An 18,523-nucleotide genomic window follows, 5' to 3' on the forward strand; every position below is an offset into this window, starting at 1 on the left:
CCTTCCCGGACCACAGAGACGTAGGAGGACCGCGCGGGCTAGAGAAGTGGCCCCCTCGTCTTCCCGCCAAGGCCTCGCCCCGCCTCCCTGCGCTCCCAAAGCTCCGCTTCTTCCCTAGTCCTGGGCATCCGTGCGTCGGCTCCGGGGGGCGGGGCGAAAAGCGGTCTGGGCGGAGCCTACAGGGGCCTCGCTCTGGTTGGGGTGGGGTAGGACCCTGCTTACACTTCCGGTTTCCGGCTGCAGGGGAAGGGGCGGGGTCGGTACCGCGGTGGGAGAGTTTGACGGCATCAGCGGAAGGTTTTCACGTCTGTGGAAAACTCGGTGAGCGGGGTCGGATGCGTTGTTGGGCCCCGGGGCGGCTGAGGTTCCCCCAGCCCTTCGACGACTGCGAGCAGCGGGCAACGTGGAGAGGCCCTGGGCGAGGGTCGAACCTGGACTGTGGGGGCAGGGCTGGGCTGAGGAAAGTCGGGGCGGCTGCGGGTGGAGCTGGACTCCGGGGGCGTGAGCGCCGGCTGCGGTGGCCAAGCCCCTCTGGTAGAGCCTTCGGGGTGCGGGGCCAAGGCCATGTCGGGGGACTGCAAGGGCGCTGCTCTCGGGGGTCTCCCAAGCCTGGTGAGCTCTGTGGCCGATGGGGCTCCTGAGAGGGTTTTCTCTGGCTTTTGAGGAGAAGCTTCTAGAAATTTCTCTGGATGGGGTCGTGAGGTGCTTGGTTGAGTCCTACGTTTGTTCTTGGCCCTGACTCCCGCCCTGTAGTAGTTCTTGTGGGCTTTTTTGAGGTAGTACTCGAGTCCAGCCCCATCGGAGGCAGGCGCAGTCGGAAAGCCCGTTAGCCCCCCCCTCTAGCCCCAGAGGGAGCTGCTGGTTTTCTCTCGGCCCCTTTGGAAGGGCTGAGAGGGAAGGGCCTTCTGGGTATGTGTGGGGGACACCTTAGCTTTTGGAGAAAGTGCGTTACTGAAGTACTGCCGCCACGAGCTGGCTGGGAGCCTTTTCTGAAGAGCTCCCCATGGCTGGGAAGGGAGTGGGCCTGATGGATATTGAGACTTTCATCCTGTCTAGGTAATCTTTATTAAAAACGTATTCTCACTTAAACAGGCATAAGGAGTCTCTTGGACTCCGCGGGGAAAGGAATTGTCCAGAGAGGTGGCTCTGGACGTATTAAGCACATAATGGAGGGCAGCAAAGTGATTCGGCCTCGGTACGTGGCAGGTGGTAATTGGTCCGGCTTTTGTGCATTAATACTCGTCTTCCTTCTGAGTTGAGCCCGGTTTTAGGGTAGTATGGCTGTCCAGTTTTCATGACTCCTGTTCCTTCCGTGCCCTGTAGGAAACAAGTTCACCTCTCCCTGTCGGAAACCTAGCAACAGGATGAGTCTGCAGTGGACTGTAGTTGCCGCCTTCCTCTATGCAGAGGTCTTTGCTGTGCTGCTTCTCTGCATTCCCTTGATTTCACCTAAAAGGTATGGCCTGTGGGGCAAGCTAGCAAAGCAAGAAGGTGACTGTTGCCGAGCCCGGTAGCTTCTGTGTATAAAGTTGATAGACCCTGGAATTGGGGCCAGACAGAAACAGGTAGAACGTGTCTAGGGTGGGGGTGGCAGGGATTGTGTTTACTATTGCCAACCTTCCACACTTCTGCTTTGTCATATCTTGCTGAATTCTTTTCCTGTGTATCCCACCTTCTGGTCTGAATGCCCCAAAGGTGAGAAGACCTGGCTTTAGGTAGGGTTCTGGGAATGATTCTTTTCTGCCTCCCCGTAGGTCCCTGGGGTTCAGAGGATGGCAGTGTGGGATCTGGAAGACTTGCACCATGGGATCACGTTGCTGATATGGTGACTTCTGTCCCACTAGTCTCACTGGCATAGCGTAGTAGCCTCATGAGCATTACTCAGCCTGGGAAGGATGAAGCCATATTCTTTTTCAGTGAACAGAGGACCTGATGAAAGTTAATTAGAAGTTAATTTTTAATTGTATATAACATGTGAACACATCTTGACTTAAATTAGAGTATTATGAATAAGGCTGAGTCTCCCCAGATTTTTTTCTTAAGATTTTATTTATTGACTTTAGGGAGAGGAGGGTGAGGAAGGAATGGAAGCATCAGCTCATAGTAGTTACTTCCTGTATGTGCCTTGACCAGGCGAGCCTGGTGCTTCAAACTGGTGACCGCAGCGTCCAGGTTGACACTTTATCCACTGCACCACCACAGGTCAGGCACCACAGATATTTTTAAAGCTGTTTTTAATGAAAACTACAGACACCTGATGTGATACAATAGACAGTATGCAGCACTGCTTAAGGAATAGTCTTGCCAAAAGCTAGACCTGAATTTTTACAGATCATATAGTTAGGAGGAAATACAGAGACAGAGGCCCCTTGGAGCTGCAGTCTGGGAAGTTTTGTAGGATATGCAACCTGGTTTCTGAATAAAGTAAATTGGGAAAGAAAAAAGAGGGCAAGGGGAGGGCTCATAGTATAAGAGAGAGATTTAAGGTATTTTCAGTTAAGTGAAGAATTAGAACCTTTCTCCATCTGGAATCAAATAAACTAGCTATTAAAAATTGGCAACAATTGGACTTTGGGATTCTGGCTTTGATAATGAGGGATTCTTACTGATTTTCTTGAGGTTTGGTAATGGTGTTGTGATTACATTAAATACTTTTGAAGGTTTTTCTCTGCTAGAGCTATATCCTGAAGTATTTGTTGAGGGAAATGAAGGGAGGATCGGTTTGCCTCATAATAACCCAGGGTGGTGGGATTCTAGATGAGCCAAGGTTGGTCATGTGGAAAAAGCAATTTTTAAGAAATAGCCTCACCGGTGGTGGCGCAGTGGATAGATTGTCAACCTAGGGCCTTGGTTTGAAACCCTGAAGTCTCTGGCTTGAGGACAGTATCATCAACATGATCCTAAGGTCTCTGGCTTGAACCCCAAGGTTACTGGCTTGAGCAGGGGTCCTTGGTTTGGCTTGAGCTCCTTGGTCAAGGCATGCTTGAGAGGCAGTTAGTGAACAACTAAAGTGAAGCAACTACAAGTTGATGCTTCTTGCTCTCATTCTCTTCCTGTCTGTTTCTCTAAAATCAATTAAAAAAAATTTTTAAATGTATATGTGGCAAGGATTTTAAATATTATGTGCAGGAATGCAATGGAAAGTAAGTTTCCCATTTCCTTTCCCAGGGACTACTAGTGTTTAAGGCTGGTTTTCTATAAATTTTTATTTATGGATAAGCATCTCTTTTTTTTTTTTTTAAAGTGAGAGAGAGAGGCAGGGACGAACAGACAGACAGGAAGGGAGAGAGATGAGAAGCATCAATTCTTTGTGTGGCACCTTAGTTGTTCATTGATTGCTCATATGTGCCTTGAACTGGGGGGTTAAAGCAGAGCAAGTGACCCCTTGCTCAAGCCAGAGACCTTGGGCTTTAAGCCAGCATCCTTTGGGCTTAAGTCAGAGACCACGGGGTCATGTCTATGATCCCATGCTTAAGCCTAGCGACCCTGTGCTCACGATGGTGAGCCTGCACTCAGGCTGGTAACCTCGGGGTTTTGAACCTGAGTCCTCAGCGTCCTAGGACGATGCCCTATCCACTGTGCCACCACCTGGTCAGGCAACCATCTCTTTTTAAAAACACCCTTGAACGGATGTCATAAATTGGAAAAGTGCAGGCAGCTGAGGCTGAGTCTGTATGGGATATTCGACCATTAGAGAAGACTGCAAAACTGGGTTTCTGTTTTCAAGGCCAAGATCCCAAGTGTGTTCTTTCTCTATAGCTCCTGTCTTTTTTGTTTTCTTCACAGATGGCAGAAGATTTTTAAGTCCCGCCTTGTGGAGTTGGTAGTGGCCTACAGCAACACCTTCTTTGTGGTTCTCATTGTCATCCTTGTGCTGCTGGTTGTTGGTGAGTGAGCTGTGGCTGAGGGCAGCTATGTGACCTAGACCCTTTGCCATGGTCTTTGCTGCAAAGCCCTGTGCCATGTTCCACGTGTAGCATACAGCTTTGGCCTCTCAGAGACTACTTAAGTGCCTCTGTTTTTCTCTTGGAGAAGAAACTCCCTTCATCCGTGAAGAGCATACTGCTGGCAAGACTTTCACTCTTACCAGCAGTCTTTGTGGTCCCTGTGACATGGTCCCTCATGTCTCTAGGGCAGCTTCTCAGGGTAGTTCCAGAACAGAAACCAAGAGAAACTAATTGGCCCATGCTGACCTTGGTCTAAGTAGTCCTGCTGTCTAGTTACTTAGACAGTAACATCAATCTTCTCTGCATGAAATAGGCCATGATTAGGGGACTGAGTGACCAAGTAGACAGGAAGCCTAGCTGGTAAGGAAGCTGCTGTGTCCTGTAGTATAGGAGTACCAAGAGGTTTGGTAGCATATCTAGGGAGCAGATCCCAAACCTCTGTGAATCTGGGTCACACTTAGATCTTTCCAGGTTTTTTCAGGTCTGAAGTTGTTTTTTTTTTATTAGGAGGAGAGAGAGTGAAATAGACTCCCACATGCTCCTTGACCTGATCCACCCGGCAACCCCCATCTGGGGCTGATACTCGAATCAACCGAGCTATCCTCAGTGCCAGGTAGTAGACTGCAGGAGGAGAAGGAGGAGAGAGGGGGAGAGAAACAGATAGTTGCTTCTCTTGTGTGTCCTGACCGGGAATTGAACCCAGAATGTTTATACATACACTGTGCCGACGTGCTATCCCCTGAACTAACTGGCCAGGTCCCAGTTCTAAAGTTCTATAAACCACACCTTGAGGCACACGCCAAACGAGCAGGGACTTGAAAGATTAACTGGTTCTAGGCATGCTCCGAGATGGGGCCTAGGGGTAGGTGGGGTAGGTGGTGCTAAGATGGAGGCACACATTTTGCAGAGGGATTAGTGAAGCTCTCATCTGGATGTTAAATGTATGTTTTGCTGTGGTTAGTGATCAGTACGTCCCCCTGCTTGGACTCCGAAGTATTTGCTTGGTTCTGCCACAGACAGTTGTCCTGTCTCTAAGGCAGTGATTTTCAACCTTTGTTTCTCACGCACTCATAAACTAATTACTAAAGAAAAAGGGGCCCTGACCTCTTCTTCTTTAGTAACTAATTTATTTGTGCCATGAGATGAAAATGGTTGTATTTAGTCAGGGGCACTGACCTTAGTAATTAGTGTGTGTTTGTGCCATGAAAAAAAAAGGTTGAAAATCACTGCTCTAAGGTATCTGATGTTTGCTTAAGTTCAAAGCACTCTTCTTCCTAGTCCCCAGCAGAAATGTGACGGGGTGTGGGAGGCCAGGAGGCCAGAGTTTAGGGGAACTTGCATGTTCCCACCCACTAGCTGCTATATTAGGCCTTTCTTCTTCCTAATATCTCAGGGCCTGATGGGATGTATTTAGGTGCAGCCTGCTCATTCCTAGCCATGTAGGGTGGGTGCCAGTTGCCTGCATACCTTGCTGTTGAAATACTTGACCAGTCTCTGAGAGGTAGCTCTTTCAATCAGCATCCTCTCCTGATCCCACAGTGGGTAGGGAATATGCACAGCCAGGCTTTTTGTGTTCTTTTTTTTTTTTTTTTTTTTTTTTTTTACAGAGGCAGAGATAGACAGGGACAGACAGACAGGAACGGAGAGAGATGAGAAGCATCAATCATTAGTTTCTCGTTGCGCGTTGTGACTTCTTAGTTGTTCATTGATTGCTTTCTCATATGTGCCTTGACCATGGGCCTTCAGCAGACTGAGCAACCCCTTGCTGGAGCCAGCGTCCTTGGGTCCGAGCCAGTGAGCCTTTTTGCTCAAACCAGATGAGCCCGCGCTCAAGCTGGCGACCTTGGGGTCTCGAACCTGGATCCTTCCGCATCCCAGTCCAACGCTCTATCCACTGCGCCATGGCCTGGTCAGGCGCTTTTCGTGTTCTTTTGGTTTTCAGGTGTGGGTGGGGATGAGAATTAGGGCAGAGAGTGACTGTGCTGGTGGTGTTTCCTCAGGGCCTTGCCATTTTGCAAATAAGACTCTCGGAGCTCTCCATTTCTTAACACAGCCTAATGGGCCAGGAAGGCCCTTTGCAGAGAATCTAGTAGTTAACAAAGGCACCATTCTTCTTTGTTGGAGTTGGGGAATTGCTTGAAAGTTCTAGAGCAGGGGTCCCCAAACTACGGCCCACGGGCCGCATGCGGCCCCCTGAGGCCATTTATCTGGCCCCCGCCGCACTTCTGGAAGAAGCACCTCTTTCATTGGTGGTCATTGAGAGGAGCACATTGACCATCTCATTAGCCAAAAGCAAACCCATAGTTCCCATTGAAATACTGGTCAGTTTGTTGATTTAAATTTACTTGTTCTTTATTTTAAATATTATATTTGTTCCCATTTTTTTATTTTAAAATAAGATATGTGCAGTGTGCATAGGGATTTGTTCATAGTTTTTTTTATAGTCCGGCCCTCCAGCGGTCTGAGGGACAGTGAACTGGCCCCCTGTGTAAAAAGTTTGGGGACCCCTGTTCTAGAGAGACATCTGGCTATGATGACAGGCTGCTTCCTACTCTACTGGTAATCATCGTATTCTAGAGAGGCCTGTAGCAGCTTCTGCAAATAGAAGGGTTAGCTGGTAGCAAATACTAGTGAAAGGTGATGGGGATACCGGTTAGAGCTATACTACTGGCTGGCCCCTAGTCTTCACTGAGGGGGGCCTAGGGCAGAACTGACTAGGGAGTGGGCTTGATGAGGGTCCAGGGTCAACTGCCCTGGGCTAGAGGCCTGAGATAGGGAGGGTAGTACTCTTGTTGCATGACTTGTGCTAGCATGGCCTAATACCCCCATCCCCAATCTGCTCTTTGCCATCAGCCAAGGTAGTCTTTAAGGTGGTAGGGTTCCTAGATGCAGATGACAGTGTAGAACACATGTTTTGTAATCACAAAAAATAACATTTTAAAAAATTTAGAAATTTAACCTATAAAGTCACCGATAATCCTGTGTCTCATAGCTAACCATCATTAATGCTTTATTTTACATTTCCATAGGTATTTTCTATTTTGATATGTTTATGAATACATTATACACTGTTTTGGATTATGCATTTTTCCCACTTACTATATCTTAGATATCTTTTTTTTAAAATGTTAATTGTATTGATTTTAGAGAGAGGGAGAGATAGAGAGATAGGAACATTGATCTGCTCCTATATGTGCCCTGAATGGGGATCGAACCAGCAACTTTTGTGCTTCAGGATGGTGCTCTAACCAACCAAGCTATCCAGCCAGGGCCTCTTAGACATCTTTTAACAGCAAGTTTGTATAATATTGTCATTCCTTGGTATCTGTGGGGGATTGGTTCCAGGACTCTGGTGGATACTAAATACCGTGGGTGCTCACCTTATGTAAAGTGGTGTAATATTTGCATATAACCTATGCACATCCTACCATATACTTTAAATCATCTCTAGATTATTTGTGACAATACATGTAATGCTATGAAAATAGTTGGTATACTGTAATGTTTAGGGAATAATGACAAAAATGTAAGTACATGTCCAGTGTAGACATGACCATCATAAGTTTCATTCAAAGTACATGTCAGCAGCAATGTACCATTTTTCCCCTGAATATTTTTTTAACGCATTTGGTTGAGTCCACAGATGTGTAACCCAGGGATATGAAGGTCCGATTGTACAGGCATACCTCAGAGATACTGTGAGTTCAGTTCCAGACCACTGCAATTAACCCTTTGAATAGTACAAACGTTCATGTATGTCCTCGTGTCTCCGGACCATCCAGAGCACGATCGTACATATGTAAGGCAACATTTAGAAAAGGCAAATGTATGTTCTTGTTTCCATAAATTGTACCAAACAATTTTAAGTTAATAAAACTGTAACTGGAACTAATTTTATTTTTTGAAAAGTTATTACTATTAAGTGTGTAATAGCATTATGTCTATAAAAATGACGTACGTACTCTACCTTAACTAAAAATACTTTACTGTTTAGAAATGTTAGCCAGTTTTGCTTTCAGTGAGTTGTAATTTTTTTGCTGGCGGAAGGTCCTGCGTCAATGTTGATGAAAACTCAATATCTGTGAAGTGCAATAAGGTGAGGTATACTTGTCTCCTGTCATATGGTTATACTGTAATTTAATTTCTTTTTATTAGGCATCCTAATATCATTGCACATTGATTCAAGTGTTTCTATAGGATAGATTTATAGAAGTAGAATTGATGAATCCAAGGGCATGAACCATTTAAATCCTTTGTCTTAGTTTGGGCTGCTATAACAAAAATACAATAGACTGGGTGGCTTAAAAAACAGACATTTATTTCTCTCGGTTCTGGAGGCTGGAAGTGCAGGATTAAGGTGCCAGCAGAATTGGTGTGTAATGAGAACTCTCTTCCTGGTGCATAGACAACTGCCTTATTGCTGTATCCTCACATGGCAGAAGGGGATGAGGGATTTTTCTGGGGTCCCTTTTATGAGGGCCTTGTACTTATGACCTAATCACCTCCTAAAGGCCCCACTTCCTAATGCCATCATACCATTGGGGGTTAGGATTCCACATAGGAATGTGGGGAGGTAGGAACGTGCAATTGTCCATTGCAAATAGATGAGTTGCCCACTTTATATCCTACTAATAGAGTTGGAGAGTGCTTGCTTTATGATACAGATTTAACACAGAGTTACCAGTTAAGGGAAGGCAGATTTTTATAATGTAAGATCAGCTTAACCAAGCAGTCTCTGCCTGACCAGGCCGTGGTACAGTGGATAGAGCATCAGACTGGGACGCAGAGGACATAGGTTTGAAACCTGAGGTTGCTGGCTTGAGCGTGGGGCTCATCCGGCTTGAGCATGGGCTTACCCTGCTTGAGTGCAGGGTCGCTGGCTTGAGTGTGGGATCATAGACATGACCCCATGGTCGCTGGCTTGAGCCCAAAGGTCGCTGGTTTGAAGTCCAAAGTTGCTAGCTTGAGCCCAAAGGTCACTCGCTCTGCTGTAGCCCCCCCACGTCGCCAAGACACACGAGAAAGCCATCAATGAACAACTAAGGAGCTGCAGTGAAGAATTGATGCTTCTCATCTCTCCCTGTCTGTCCCTCTCTATGTCTCTCTGTCTCTGTCACACACACACACAAACAAGCAGTCTCAAATCACAAATTAAGAATCAAAGAATAGGCTCTGGCTGGTTTTCTCAGTGGGTAGAGCGTTGGTCCGGCATGCAGAAGTCCTGGGTTCTATGCCCTGTCAGGGAACACTTGAAAAGTGACCATCTGCTTCTCTTCCCCTCCCTCTCCTTTCTCTCTTCTCCTGTAGCCAGTGGCTTTATTGGTTTGAGAGTTGGCCCCAGGCATTGAGGATGGCTCAGTTGATTCGAGCATTGGCCATAGATGAGGGTTCCTGGGTGGATTCTGGTTGGGGCGCATGCAGGAGTCTCTCTATCCCCCCTCCTCTCACTTAAAAAAAAAAGAATCAAATAATACCCATAAACTGATACCTTGCTCCTCTTATATGGGGATCTATAAAGGGCCCTTTTTAGGTAGGTCTTTATGTATTGACTTAAAAAGATGTTTCAGGGTAGGGGAGAGAGCAGTAGGTATGGGATGGTTCTGTTTCTACTTTACAAACATAATAGGTGTAAAAAGATTAACTGGAGTGCTGTATGTCTAACCTTCAGGAACAGAGGCTGTTCACCATTCAGCAGTTATTTACATGCCCCCTGTGCACCCAGAGCTGGGCCCTGGGGATATAGTAGAAGAGATTTCTGTTCTCCTAGAGTTTATAGTTTAATTTGGGGAGACGGACCATAAACCTGTAATTAGGCTAATTTCAGATATGGGTGTGTATCGCCAAGAGAATAACAGGGTACCGCGAGTGAAAGTGATAGCTTTAGATAAGATGGCCACATATTGTACATCCTCCTGGAAGTGATGGTGTTATGAGGTTCTTTCTTTTTCCACATTTCTGCACTGTTTGAACTTTTTATTTTTAAAGATTTTATTTGTTGACTTTACGGGGGCAGGGGGACAAGAAATAGTTGCTCCACTCTGGCTGTTCATTAGTTGCTTCTCATGTGTGTCTTGACTGGGCAAGCCCAGGGTTTTGAACTGGCAACCTCAGCTTTTCAGGTCAGCGCTCTGTCCACTGTGCCACCACAGGTCAGGCTGGGCTGTATGAACTTTTTATGAGCAGGAATTACTTCTTTTAATCCTAATAAAATGATTTAAATAATAAAACCCATTACAAAGCTTAGAAATGAAAACTCTTGAATCTTTTTTTTTTAATTTTATTTTTTTAATGGGGTGACATCAATAAATCAGGATACATATATTCAAAGATAACAAGTCCAGGTTATCTTGTCGTTCAATTATGTTGCATACCCATCACCCAAAGTCAGATTGTCCTCTGTCACCTTCTATCTAGTTTTCTTTGTGCCCCTCCCCCTCCCCCTTTCCCTCTCCCATTCCCCCCTCCCCCCCGTAACCACCACACTCTTATCAATGTCTCTTAGTTTCACTTTTATGTCCCACCTACGTATGGAATAATGCAGTTCCTGGTTTTTTCTGATTTACTTATTTCGCTTCGTATCATGTTATCAAGATCCCACCATTTTGCTGTAAATGTTCCGATGTCATCATTTCTTATGGCTGAGTAGTATTCCATAGTGTATATGTGCCACATCTTCTTTATCCAGTCATCTATTGACGGGCTTTTTGGTTGTTTCCATGTCCTGGCCACTGTGAACAATGCTGCAATAAACAAGGGGCTGCATGTGTCTTTACGTATCAATGTTTCTGAGTTTTTGGGGTATATACCCAGTAGAGGGATTGCTGGGTCATAAGGTAGTTCTATTTTCAGTTTTTTGAGGAACCACCATACTTTCTTCCATAATGGTTGTACTACTTTACATTCCCACCAACAGTGTATAAGGGTTCCTTTTTCTCCACATCCTCTCCAACATTTGCTATTACCTGTCTTGCTAATAATAGCTAATCGAACAGGTGTGAGGTGGTATCTCATTGCAGTTTTGATTTGCATTTCTCTAATAGCTAAAGAAGATGAGCATCTTTTCATATATCTGTTGGCCATTTGTATTTCTTCCTGGGAGAAGTGTCTGTTCATATCCTCTTCCCATTTTTTTATTGGATTGAAAAACTCTTGAATCTTTAGCAGGCATCCTGAGTAGCTCGTGTCTCCTTAGCAGACATTTCCATAAACAGGGCTACCCTGGCTTATCAGTGGGGTGGCTGATGGCCTGCCTGACTTGAGATAAACAGAACCAGACATTGGCGGTAGGGGGGAACCATGGGAAAGGGAAGCTGCTCCTGGCTAGCAACACCTCATACTTGCTTAGCATCTTGACATAGAGAGCAAGCATGTAGCCTGGATACAGTGGGGCCAGGGAGGGACATGAGAAAAGCTGGAGGAGAGAGAGGGTCTGAGGGCAGAGCTCTGGAAGACATCCCTGAGGTGTGTGTAGAAGGGGCAATAACGGGAGATGGTTTGAGGGAACCAAGGCCTCTCTGACTCACACTGTCTCAGCTGTACAGCCCAGACTTGTTGTTCCAGAGCTAGTTAAACCCTGTTTCTCCTTTTTGTTCAACTGCAGATGCTAAACGTGAGATTTGGAAGTACGATGACGTGACAGAGAAAGTGAACCTCCAGAACAACCCTGGGGCTGTGGAGCACTTCCACATGAAGCTGTTCCGTGCCCAGAGGAACCTCTACATTGCTGGCTTTTCCTTGCTGCTGTCCTTGTGAGTGGAGAGGGATGAGGGGCTGTGAGGGCACCCCTGGGCTAGCCTGTGACTTTGACTCCTCAGTTCATGGCCTTGAACTGGAGACCTATGTTAGGGGAGCCACACAGAGAAGACCCAACTTCTGGCTCTGCCACACTTGCCATGTGCTCTTTTAGGGCAAGCTCATTAGCAGCTTGCTCTCGGTATATAGTGTAAAGTAAATGAGGTGTTTCCCTCCTCTGGGAGAGGCCTTTTGGAGCCCAGTTTAAAAGGGACCAATTAGCCTGACCTGTGGTGGCACAGTGGATAGAGCATTGACCTGGGACACTGAGGTCCCTGGTTCGAAACCTCAGGGTTGCCAATTTGAGCACAGGCTCGTCAGCTTGAGCATGTGGTCATTGATATGATCCCATGGTCGCTGGCTTGAGCCCAAGGTTGCTGTCCTGAGTAAGTGGTCACTGGCTCTGTAGGGCCCCCCCAGTCAAAGCATGTTGAGAAGCAGTCAGTGAACAACTAAAATGAAGCAACTATAAGTTAATGCTTCTCATTTCTCTCCTCCCTCTTTTCTCTTCCTGTCTCTCTCTCTCTCTCTCTCTCTCTCTCTCTCAAATCAATAATAAAAAAAAATATATCAGTAAACTGAATCCAACAACAACAGCAACAAAAAAGGACCAATTAAACGGGCTTTCTGTGTATGGGGTCCTGCCCTGGGAGGAGTGGGCAGAGATGGCATGAAGGGCCTGAAACTATGTCCCCAGATCCTTCCCAGATGTTAGACCTGTGGGAACATATTGTGCTCCATGGCAGTCTGCGTGTCCCTGGTGTTTGTTTTTGTAAGTGTGAATGCCTTGATTAAAGCCATGGGACTAGCTAGTAGGGCAAGACTAGACTGATAGAATGTACCTGTCTGAGCTCAGGGCTAGTTTACTGCTTCCTGCCTACAGGGGTTCTGATTGGGAGGTCTGGCTGTACTCAAGTATGCTGACTGGCAGGGGGTAGATGTTCTATTCAGGCCAAGGGCTTTCAGAGGTATTGGGAAGAGGCTTGCTGTGTGGATACTCAGAAGCAGGGTGAATGTGTGGTTTCTTGGGCTGGGTTCTCCCACCACCCATCACCTGGACACCCTTTTTTACTAGGCATTATAATGACTGCTTGTCTGGGTTTCAGTTTTTCAGGAAAGTCAGTTGCTCAGGTATACCTGCCCTCTCTGGGTCAGAGTTGGAAAGTGGCAGGGGTGCGCTGGGAAAGGCAGTCAGCTCTTCATGGTGAGCTGTCGGATCACAGACTTGGGAATTGAGAAGGCTGGGAGGAGGTGGACACAGACCCTAGAACTTTAGGGTTTCAGGAAGCTGTGAGAAAGATGATGATCTTGTAGGCTGAGCCTTCAGGGAGGCAGGTCTGAAGGGCCAGGTGGATTCTGAGTCCATCTGCATGGGTGCCATGGCAGAGAATGGGACACGATGGCACCACCAGTTTGATGGACCACAGAGTTTACTCAGGGTTCCCCAGCCAGCTCATATCTCCTCTGAATGATGGGAAGGACAGGAATAAAAGCAAGAACTGCTCCAGAAGAGCACACAGAGTTTAAGAATAGTATCAGGAAGGCAGAAGCCTTCAGTGGTCTGGATTGAAACACGGTGTAGGACATCAGGAGAAGATAGTCCCCTTGATGTTTCGCTGTCAGGTAAGGAATGGTGGGCAGAAGGTCAAGAGTCAAAGAAGCATTGGGATGAGATGATTAAACCCCAGAAGGGCAAAGGTTCACTGGAGTGCCCAGCTACTCAAAATGACTTAGCTTCTACTTGGACTTGATGATATTATGTTGGAAGCTCTTGTGATAGTTTGTAGAAATCACAATTGCAGGGCGGGAGAGATTCTAGAAGACTACAGACAGGCAAGTATCCAAATTTCCAAAGGAGGGAAAAGGTAGATGAGACAGTAACCAGAATGGGAAGGTCTGATTCTGATCTCAAGCCATGTTCTAGAAAGAATAGCTTGTGTGCTTTCAGAGAGAAGAGGCATCGTTGGCAAATACTCTGAATTCCTAGAGAGCCAATTCTCTCAGTCTGCCTTATGTTGAGCTAGTATATGTGGATTTCAGCAGAACGATTCAATTCTTATGGACCAGCTGTTGAAGTGTGGACCCCATGCTGGCATAACAGTGTCATTGGGTGGAATCCTAACTTCTATGTGTGGCTGCCCTGTGGATCAGCTCCATCCAAACAGAGGTCTCAGAAGCTTGTGTTCTACCCCTGACCTGCTCAAACCCACTCATTGTTTCTTGCTGAGGACGATTGTCATAGTGAGCAGATGCAGGGAGATGTAGAAGCTAGGAGGAAGTGCACAGCAGGGAGGTTAGCTGCCTCTCAGAATCCATGGCTGTATTGGTGGGTTCGACTTGAATGGGACTCGAGTTTTTACAAGGGAAGCATTTGTAAATATACGTGTAGGTTCATAAAGGTCTGTGGTGATAGGGCGAACAGGAACTTGAAATGCTTGTGGTCGTGGCTCATTGCAGCTCCCTAGGAGTTACTAACTGAGCTATTGCAAAAGCTGATGAGCCTTAGTACTTTTTGGTGAAGGCTGGGGCTGCCAGGCCAGGTCTGTGGGCCTCCTGATCCTGTCCAAAGTGTCCATGCTCCTCTTACTATCTGTCTCTTCCTTGTCTGTGTTTGCACATGTCTCACTGCCAGTCACTGACTCAGTACCTAAATCTTCGTAGGTACTGGTTAAGTTGGGAAGGGAGGCAGAGCAGGGTGGATGGGTCATGAGTGGCAAGAGACAGGCTAGAGGGTTTTTTAAAAAAAGTTTTTTCATTTATTTAAGAGAGAAGCATCAACTCATTTCACTTAGTTCCATTTAGTTGTGTACTCATTGATTGCTTCTCATGTGTGCCCTGACCGGGGTCAAACCCACAATCTCTGGCACATCCACTGAAACACCCGCCCAAGGCCCAGGCTCTTGAATGAGTTTGTACCCAACTTCCATGTGGTGGAGCGCTGTGTTTTTTCAGGGGCCTTGTGCTGTGGTCAGAGTTATATGTTCATACTTGGCAACAGTGCCCAGGAGGGAGTGGAACAACCTGGGAGCAGGGAGACCCAGTTGGGGGTTGCTGGAGTGGTGAGAGACACTGGCAGGCTGAACCAGGGCGTGGTCGTATGTGTTTGGGAGGTTTGATGGGAGATAGGAGAGGAGCTAACAGGGACGCCAATCCTCTGAGGCTGACATGGTGGTGATTCTGCTGCGGACATCTGCAGTGTGGCAGCTGTGGTGGAAACCAGATGACCACCTGCATGCACACATCCACAGGAGGGAGGGGAGCCAGTGAGCCCCATCTGAAGGAATGAGGAAACCAGGCTGGAGGAGGGGAGGGTCAGCAGGATGGCACACTCTCAGTCCAAAAGCCTGGGGATACTCTGCCTCTCCTCTGTCTTATCACATGTGATTGCCTGCTCCTGTGCTTTTCTAACATTGTGTCCAAGTACACTTAACATCAAATTGACCATCTGAACCATTTCTAATTGTACATGTCAGTAGTGTTGAGTTCGTGCTTACTTTGTACAACCAACCTCCAGGACTCGATTCATTTTGTAAAACTGAAACTGTCTCCGTTTCATAGTCTAGGTATCTCCCCTCCTGAGTGCTTTTTCCTCAGTGGCCTGGGAACCACTGCCATGACGGGACTTCCTGCTGCCAACCTTGCTCCCACAGCCAAGTGACGTTTCTGTCATGTCAAACCGATACCACCACCTCCTGCTTCTAGTGCCTTCATAGCATCTTTGCTATATAGCCTGACACCCAGTTCCTTTAGGACATGACTGCCTGCTTCGGTCTCTCCACATCTAAGCGCTGATGGCAGGAATCCCAGGAGGGCTAGTGAAGACATACCTCTAGGACCCCAGAGGACAGGAATGCTGCATGATGAAAGTGGGTTTTAGAATTGGGCTTGGTTTTGGATCATGAGTCTATTACTGGCTGTGTAACTTTGAGTAAGTCACTTACCCTCTCTGAGCCTTTCCTCTTTTTTTTTCTTTTTTTTTTAAACTGAGCTGAGAACTTGTTTCTCAAAGGCAGTGTTTCTCAACTCCTTTTTTTTCTTTTTTTTTACAGAGACAGAGAGAGAGTCAGAGAGAGGGATAGATAGGGACAAACAGACAGGAATGGAGAGAGATGAGAAGCATCAATCATTAGTTTTTCGCTGCGACACCTTAGTTGTTCATTGATTGCTTTCTCATATGTGCCTTGACCGTGGGGCTTCAGCAGACCGAGTAACCCCTTGCTCGAGCCAGCGACCTTGGGTCCAAACTGGTGAGCTTTTTCTCATACCAGATGAGTCTGTGCTTAAGCTGGCGACCTTGGAGTCTCGAACCTGGGTCCTCCGCTTCCCAGTCCGACGCTCCATCCACTGCGCCACCACCTGGTCAGGCAAGCCTTTCCTCTTATTTGTAGAGCAACAATGGTGATAACTGTGTTAGGAGATTAGTGTAAGGATCGAGTTGACTCAGGTTATGATTGCAGCATTGCACCCAACATTTGGGAAGTGTTTAATAAATGGTAGCTTTTATCAGTATCACTGCAAGAAGTTACTATAGAGTTTTGTGGGATTTTTTCCTGTTTGTGTGGTAGGCTGTGCCAGCCTGAGTAGGGAATGGAAAGCAAGGCCCAGTCTTGGCTTTCAGGGGTCTTATGTTCAGGGCTGGATACAGGGTGGTGGCAGAGTAGAGTGGGACAGAGAAGACAGGTACTGCAGCAAGTGCAGAGGGTTCGGGGAAGGGCTTCCCCAGGTATAGGCCAAACAAGTGTTGGAGGCATAAAGAGAAAAAAGAAAAAAAAAAGGCAAAAAGGGTTGGAGGCAGGCAAGCTGAGGTGTCCTCAGGGCCTTGGGCATCCAGTTGGGTGATTCTGTGGGGTTCTCAGCTCAGAGCAGACTGCTTGCTTAAGTTGATGTAGAAAATGTGAACACATGCAGAGGCAGAATAGAATGGTCCCTGTGAATGTTACCTAGCTTTAGCAGTAAACATTGCCCAGCCAATCTTGTTTTATCTACCCCCATCCCTCACTGTCTCCTGACTCTGGAGTACTTGGAAGCAAATCCCAGATATCCTATGTACAGGTAAAATAATATTTTGCTTCAATGCTCTGAAAAGAGAGAGACTTAAAAAATCTGGCCCTGGCTGGTTGGCTCAGCGGTAGAGCGTCGGCCTGGCATGCAGGCGACCCGGGTTCGATTCCCGGCCAGGGCACATAGGAGAAGCGCCCATTTGCTTCTCCACCCCCCCCCCCCCTTCCTCTCTGTCTCTTCCCTTCCCGCAGCCAAGGCTCCATTGGAGCAAAGATGGCCCAGGCACTGGGGATGGCTCCTTGGCCTCTGCCCCAGGCGCTAGAGTGGCTCTGGTCGCGGCAGAGCGATGCCCCGGAGGGGCAGAGCATCGCCCCCTGGTGAGCAGAGCGTCACCCCTGGTGGGCGTGCTGGGTGGATCCCGGTCGGGCGCATGTGGGAGTCTGTCTGACTGTCTCTCCCCGTTTCCAGCTTCAGGAAAAAAAAAAAAATCTTAAGCACGCTAACATCTCACCTACCAGAACTTTACTTGCCTTGGCCCGATGGCTCAGTTGTTTGGAGCATTGTCCTGGAGTGCAGAGGTTGCCTGTTTGATCCCTGGTCAGGGCATATACAGAAACAGATGTTCCTGTCTCTCTCTTGCTCTCTCTTAAGTCAATAAAATAGACATTAAAAAAAGAACTTTATAGTAACTTCTTAATAACACAAACTCATTAGTGCATATTCACATTTCTCTGATTACCTTGCAGGGTTTTGTTTTGGTTTTTACAATTGTTTAAATTGGTATCTAGGTAATGTAACTATGCTATTTTAAAAAGCCAGTGCTTGGGCCTGACCTGTGGTGGCGCAGTGGATAAAGCATCAACCTGGAATGCTGAGGTTGCCGGTTCGATTCCCTGGGCTTGCCTGGTCAAGGCACATATGGGAGTTGATGCTTCCTACTCCTCCCCTCTTCTCTCTCTCTCTCTCTCTCTTCCCTCTCTGTCTAAAATGAATAAATAAAATCTTTAAAAAAATTGCTGTTTTCAGTAAAATTAAAAAATATATATATAGCCTGACCTTTGTTGGCGCAGTGGATAAAGTGTCGACCTGGGAACACTGAGGTTGCTGGTTCAAAACTCTGCACTTGTCTGGTCAAGGCATATATGGGAGTTGATGCTTCCTATTCCAACCCCCTTTCCCTCCCTCCCCTCTAAAATGAATAAATTAAATATATATATATATATATATATATATATTATATATATAAAATAAAATAAAAACCCCAATGCTTGGGTCTACCCAAAGATAGTGATTTAAATAGAGGAACACTGCCATAGAAAGCCAGGCAGAGAGGGATTTTTGGCCTTTAGTTCCACTTGGTCAATACATCTGTTGGATACCATCATTTTCTAAGAATACAAAGATAATAGTACTACTCTTTTTATTTTTTTTAGTGAAGTGAGAGGCAGGGAGGCTGAGAGACGTACTCCCACCCGGGATCCACCTGACAGGCCCCCTACCGGGTGATGCTCTGCCAATCTGGGGCCGCTGCTCTGTTGCTTAGCAACTGAGCCATCTCTGCACCTGGGACGAGGCCATGAAGCCATCCTCAGTGCCTGGGTCCAACTTAATCGAACCATTCAAGCCATGGCTGTGGCAGAGAGAGAGAGAGAGAGAGAGGAGGGTAGAGAAGCAGATGGTTGCTTCTCCTGTGTGTCTTGACCGGGAGTCGAACCTGGACTTCCAAACGCCGGCCAACCCTCTATTGCTGAGTCAACTGGCCAGGGCTGGTAATATAAGTACTT

At 46.8% G+C, this 18,523-nt stretch overlaps 1 protein-coding gene across 1 annotated transcript in view; it reads left to right on the forward strand.

The window, feature by feature from the left end:
* The first annotated feature begins 188 nt into the window (after positions 1-188).
* BCAP31 (B cell receptor associated protein 31) overlaps positions 189-18,523 on the forward strand; it is a 34,104-nt gene continuing 15,769 nt past the window's right edge. Inside the window, exons 1-4 of the mRNA XM_066250400.1 lie at positions 189-321; positions 1,324-1,456; positions 3,787-3,887; positions 11,548-11,695. Coding sequence (XP_066106497.1) covers positions 1,365-1,456; positions 3,787-3,887; positions 11,548-11,695 — 341 coding nt within the window. The 5' untranslated portion in view covers positions 189-321; positions 1,324-1,364. The remainder of the gene's footprint in view (positions 322-1,323; positions 1,457-3,786; positions 3,888-11,547; positions 11,696-18,523) is intronic.

This window comes from Saccopteryx bilineata, chromosome X (assembly GCF_036850765.1).
Source record: "Saccopteryx bilineata isolate mSacBil1 chromosome X, mSacBil1_pri_phased_curated, whole genome shotgun sequence".
Taxonomy (NCBI): domain Eukaryota; kingdom Metazoa; phylum Chordata; class Mammalia; order Chiroptera; family Emballonuridae; genus Saccopteryx; species Saccopteryx bilineata.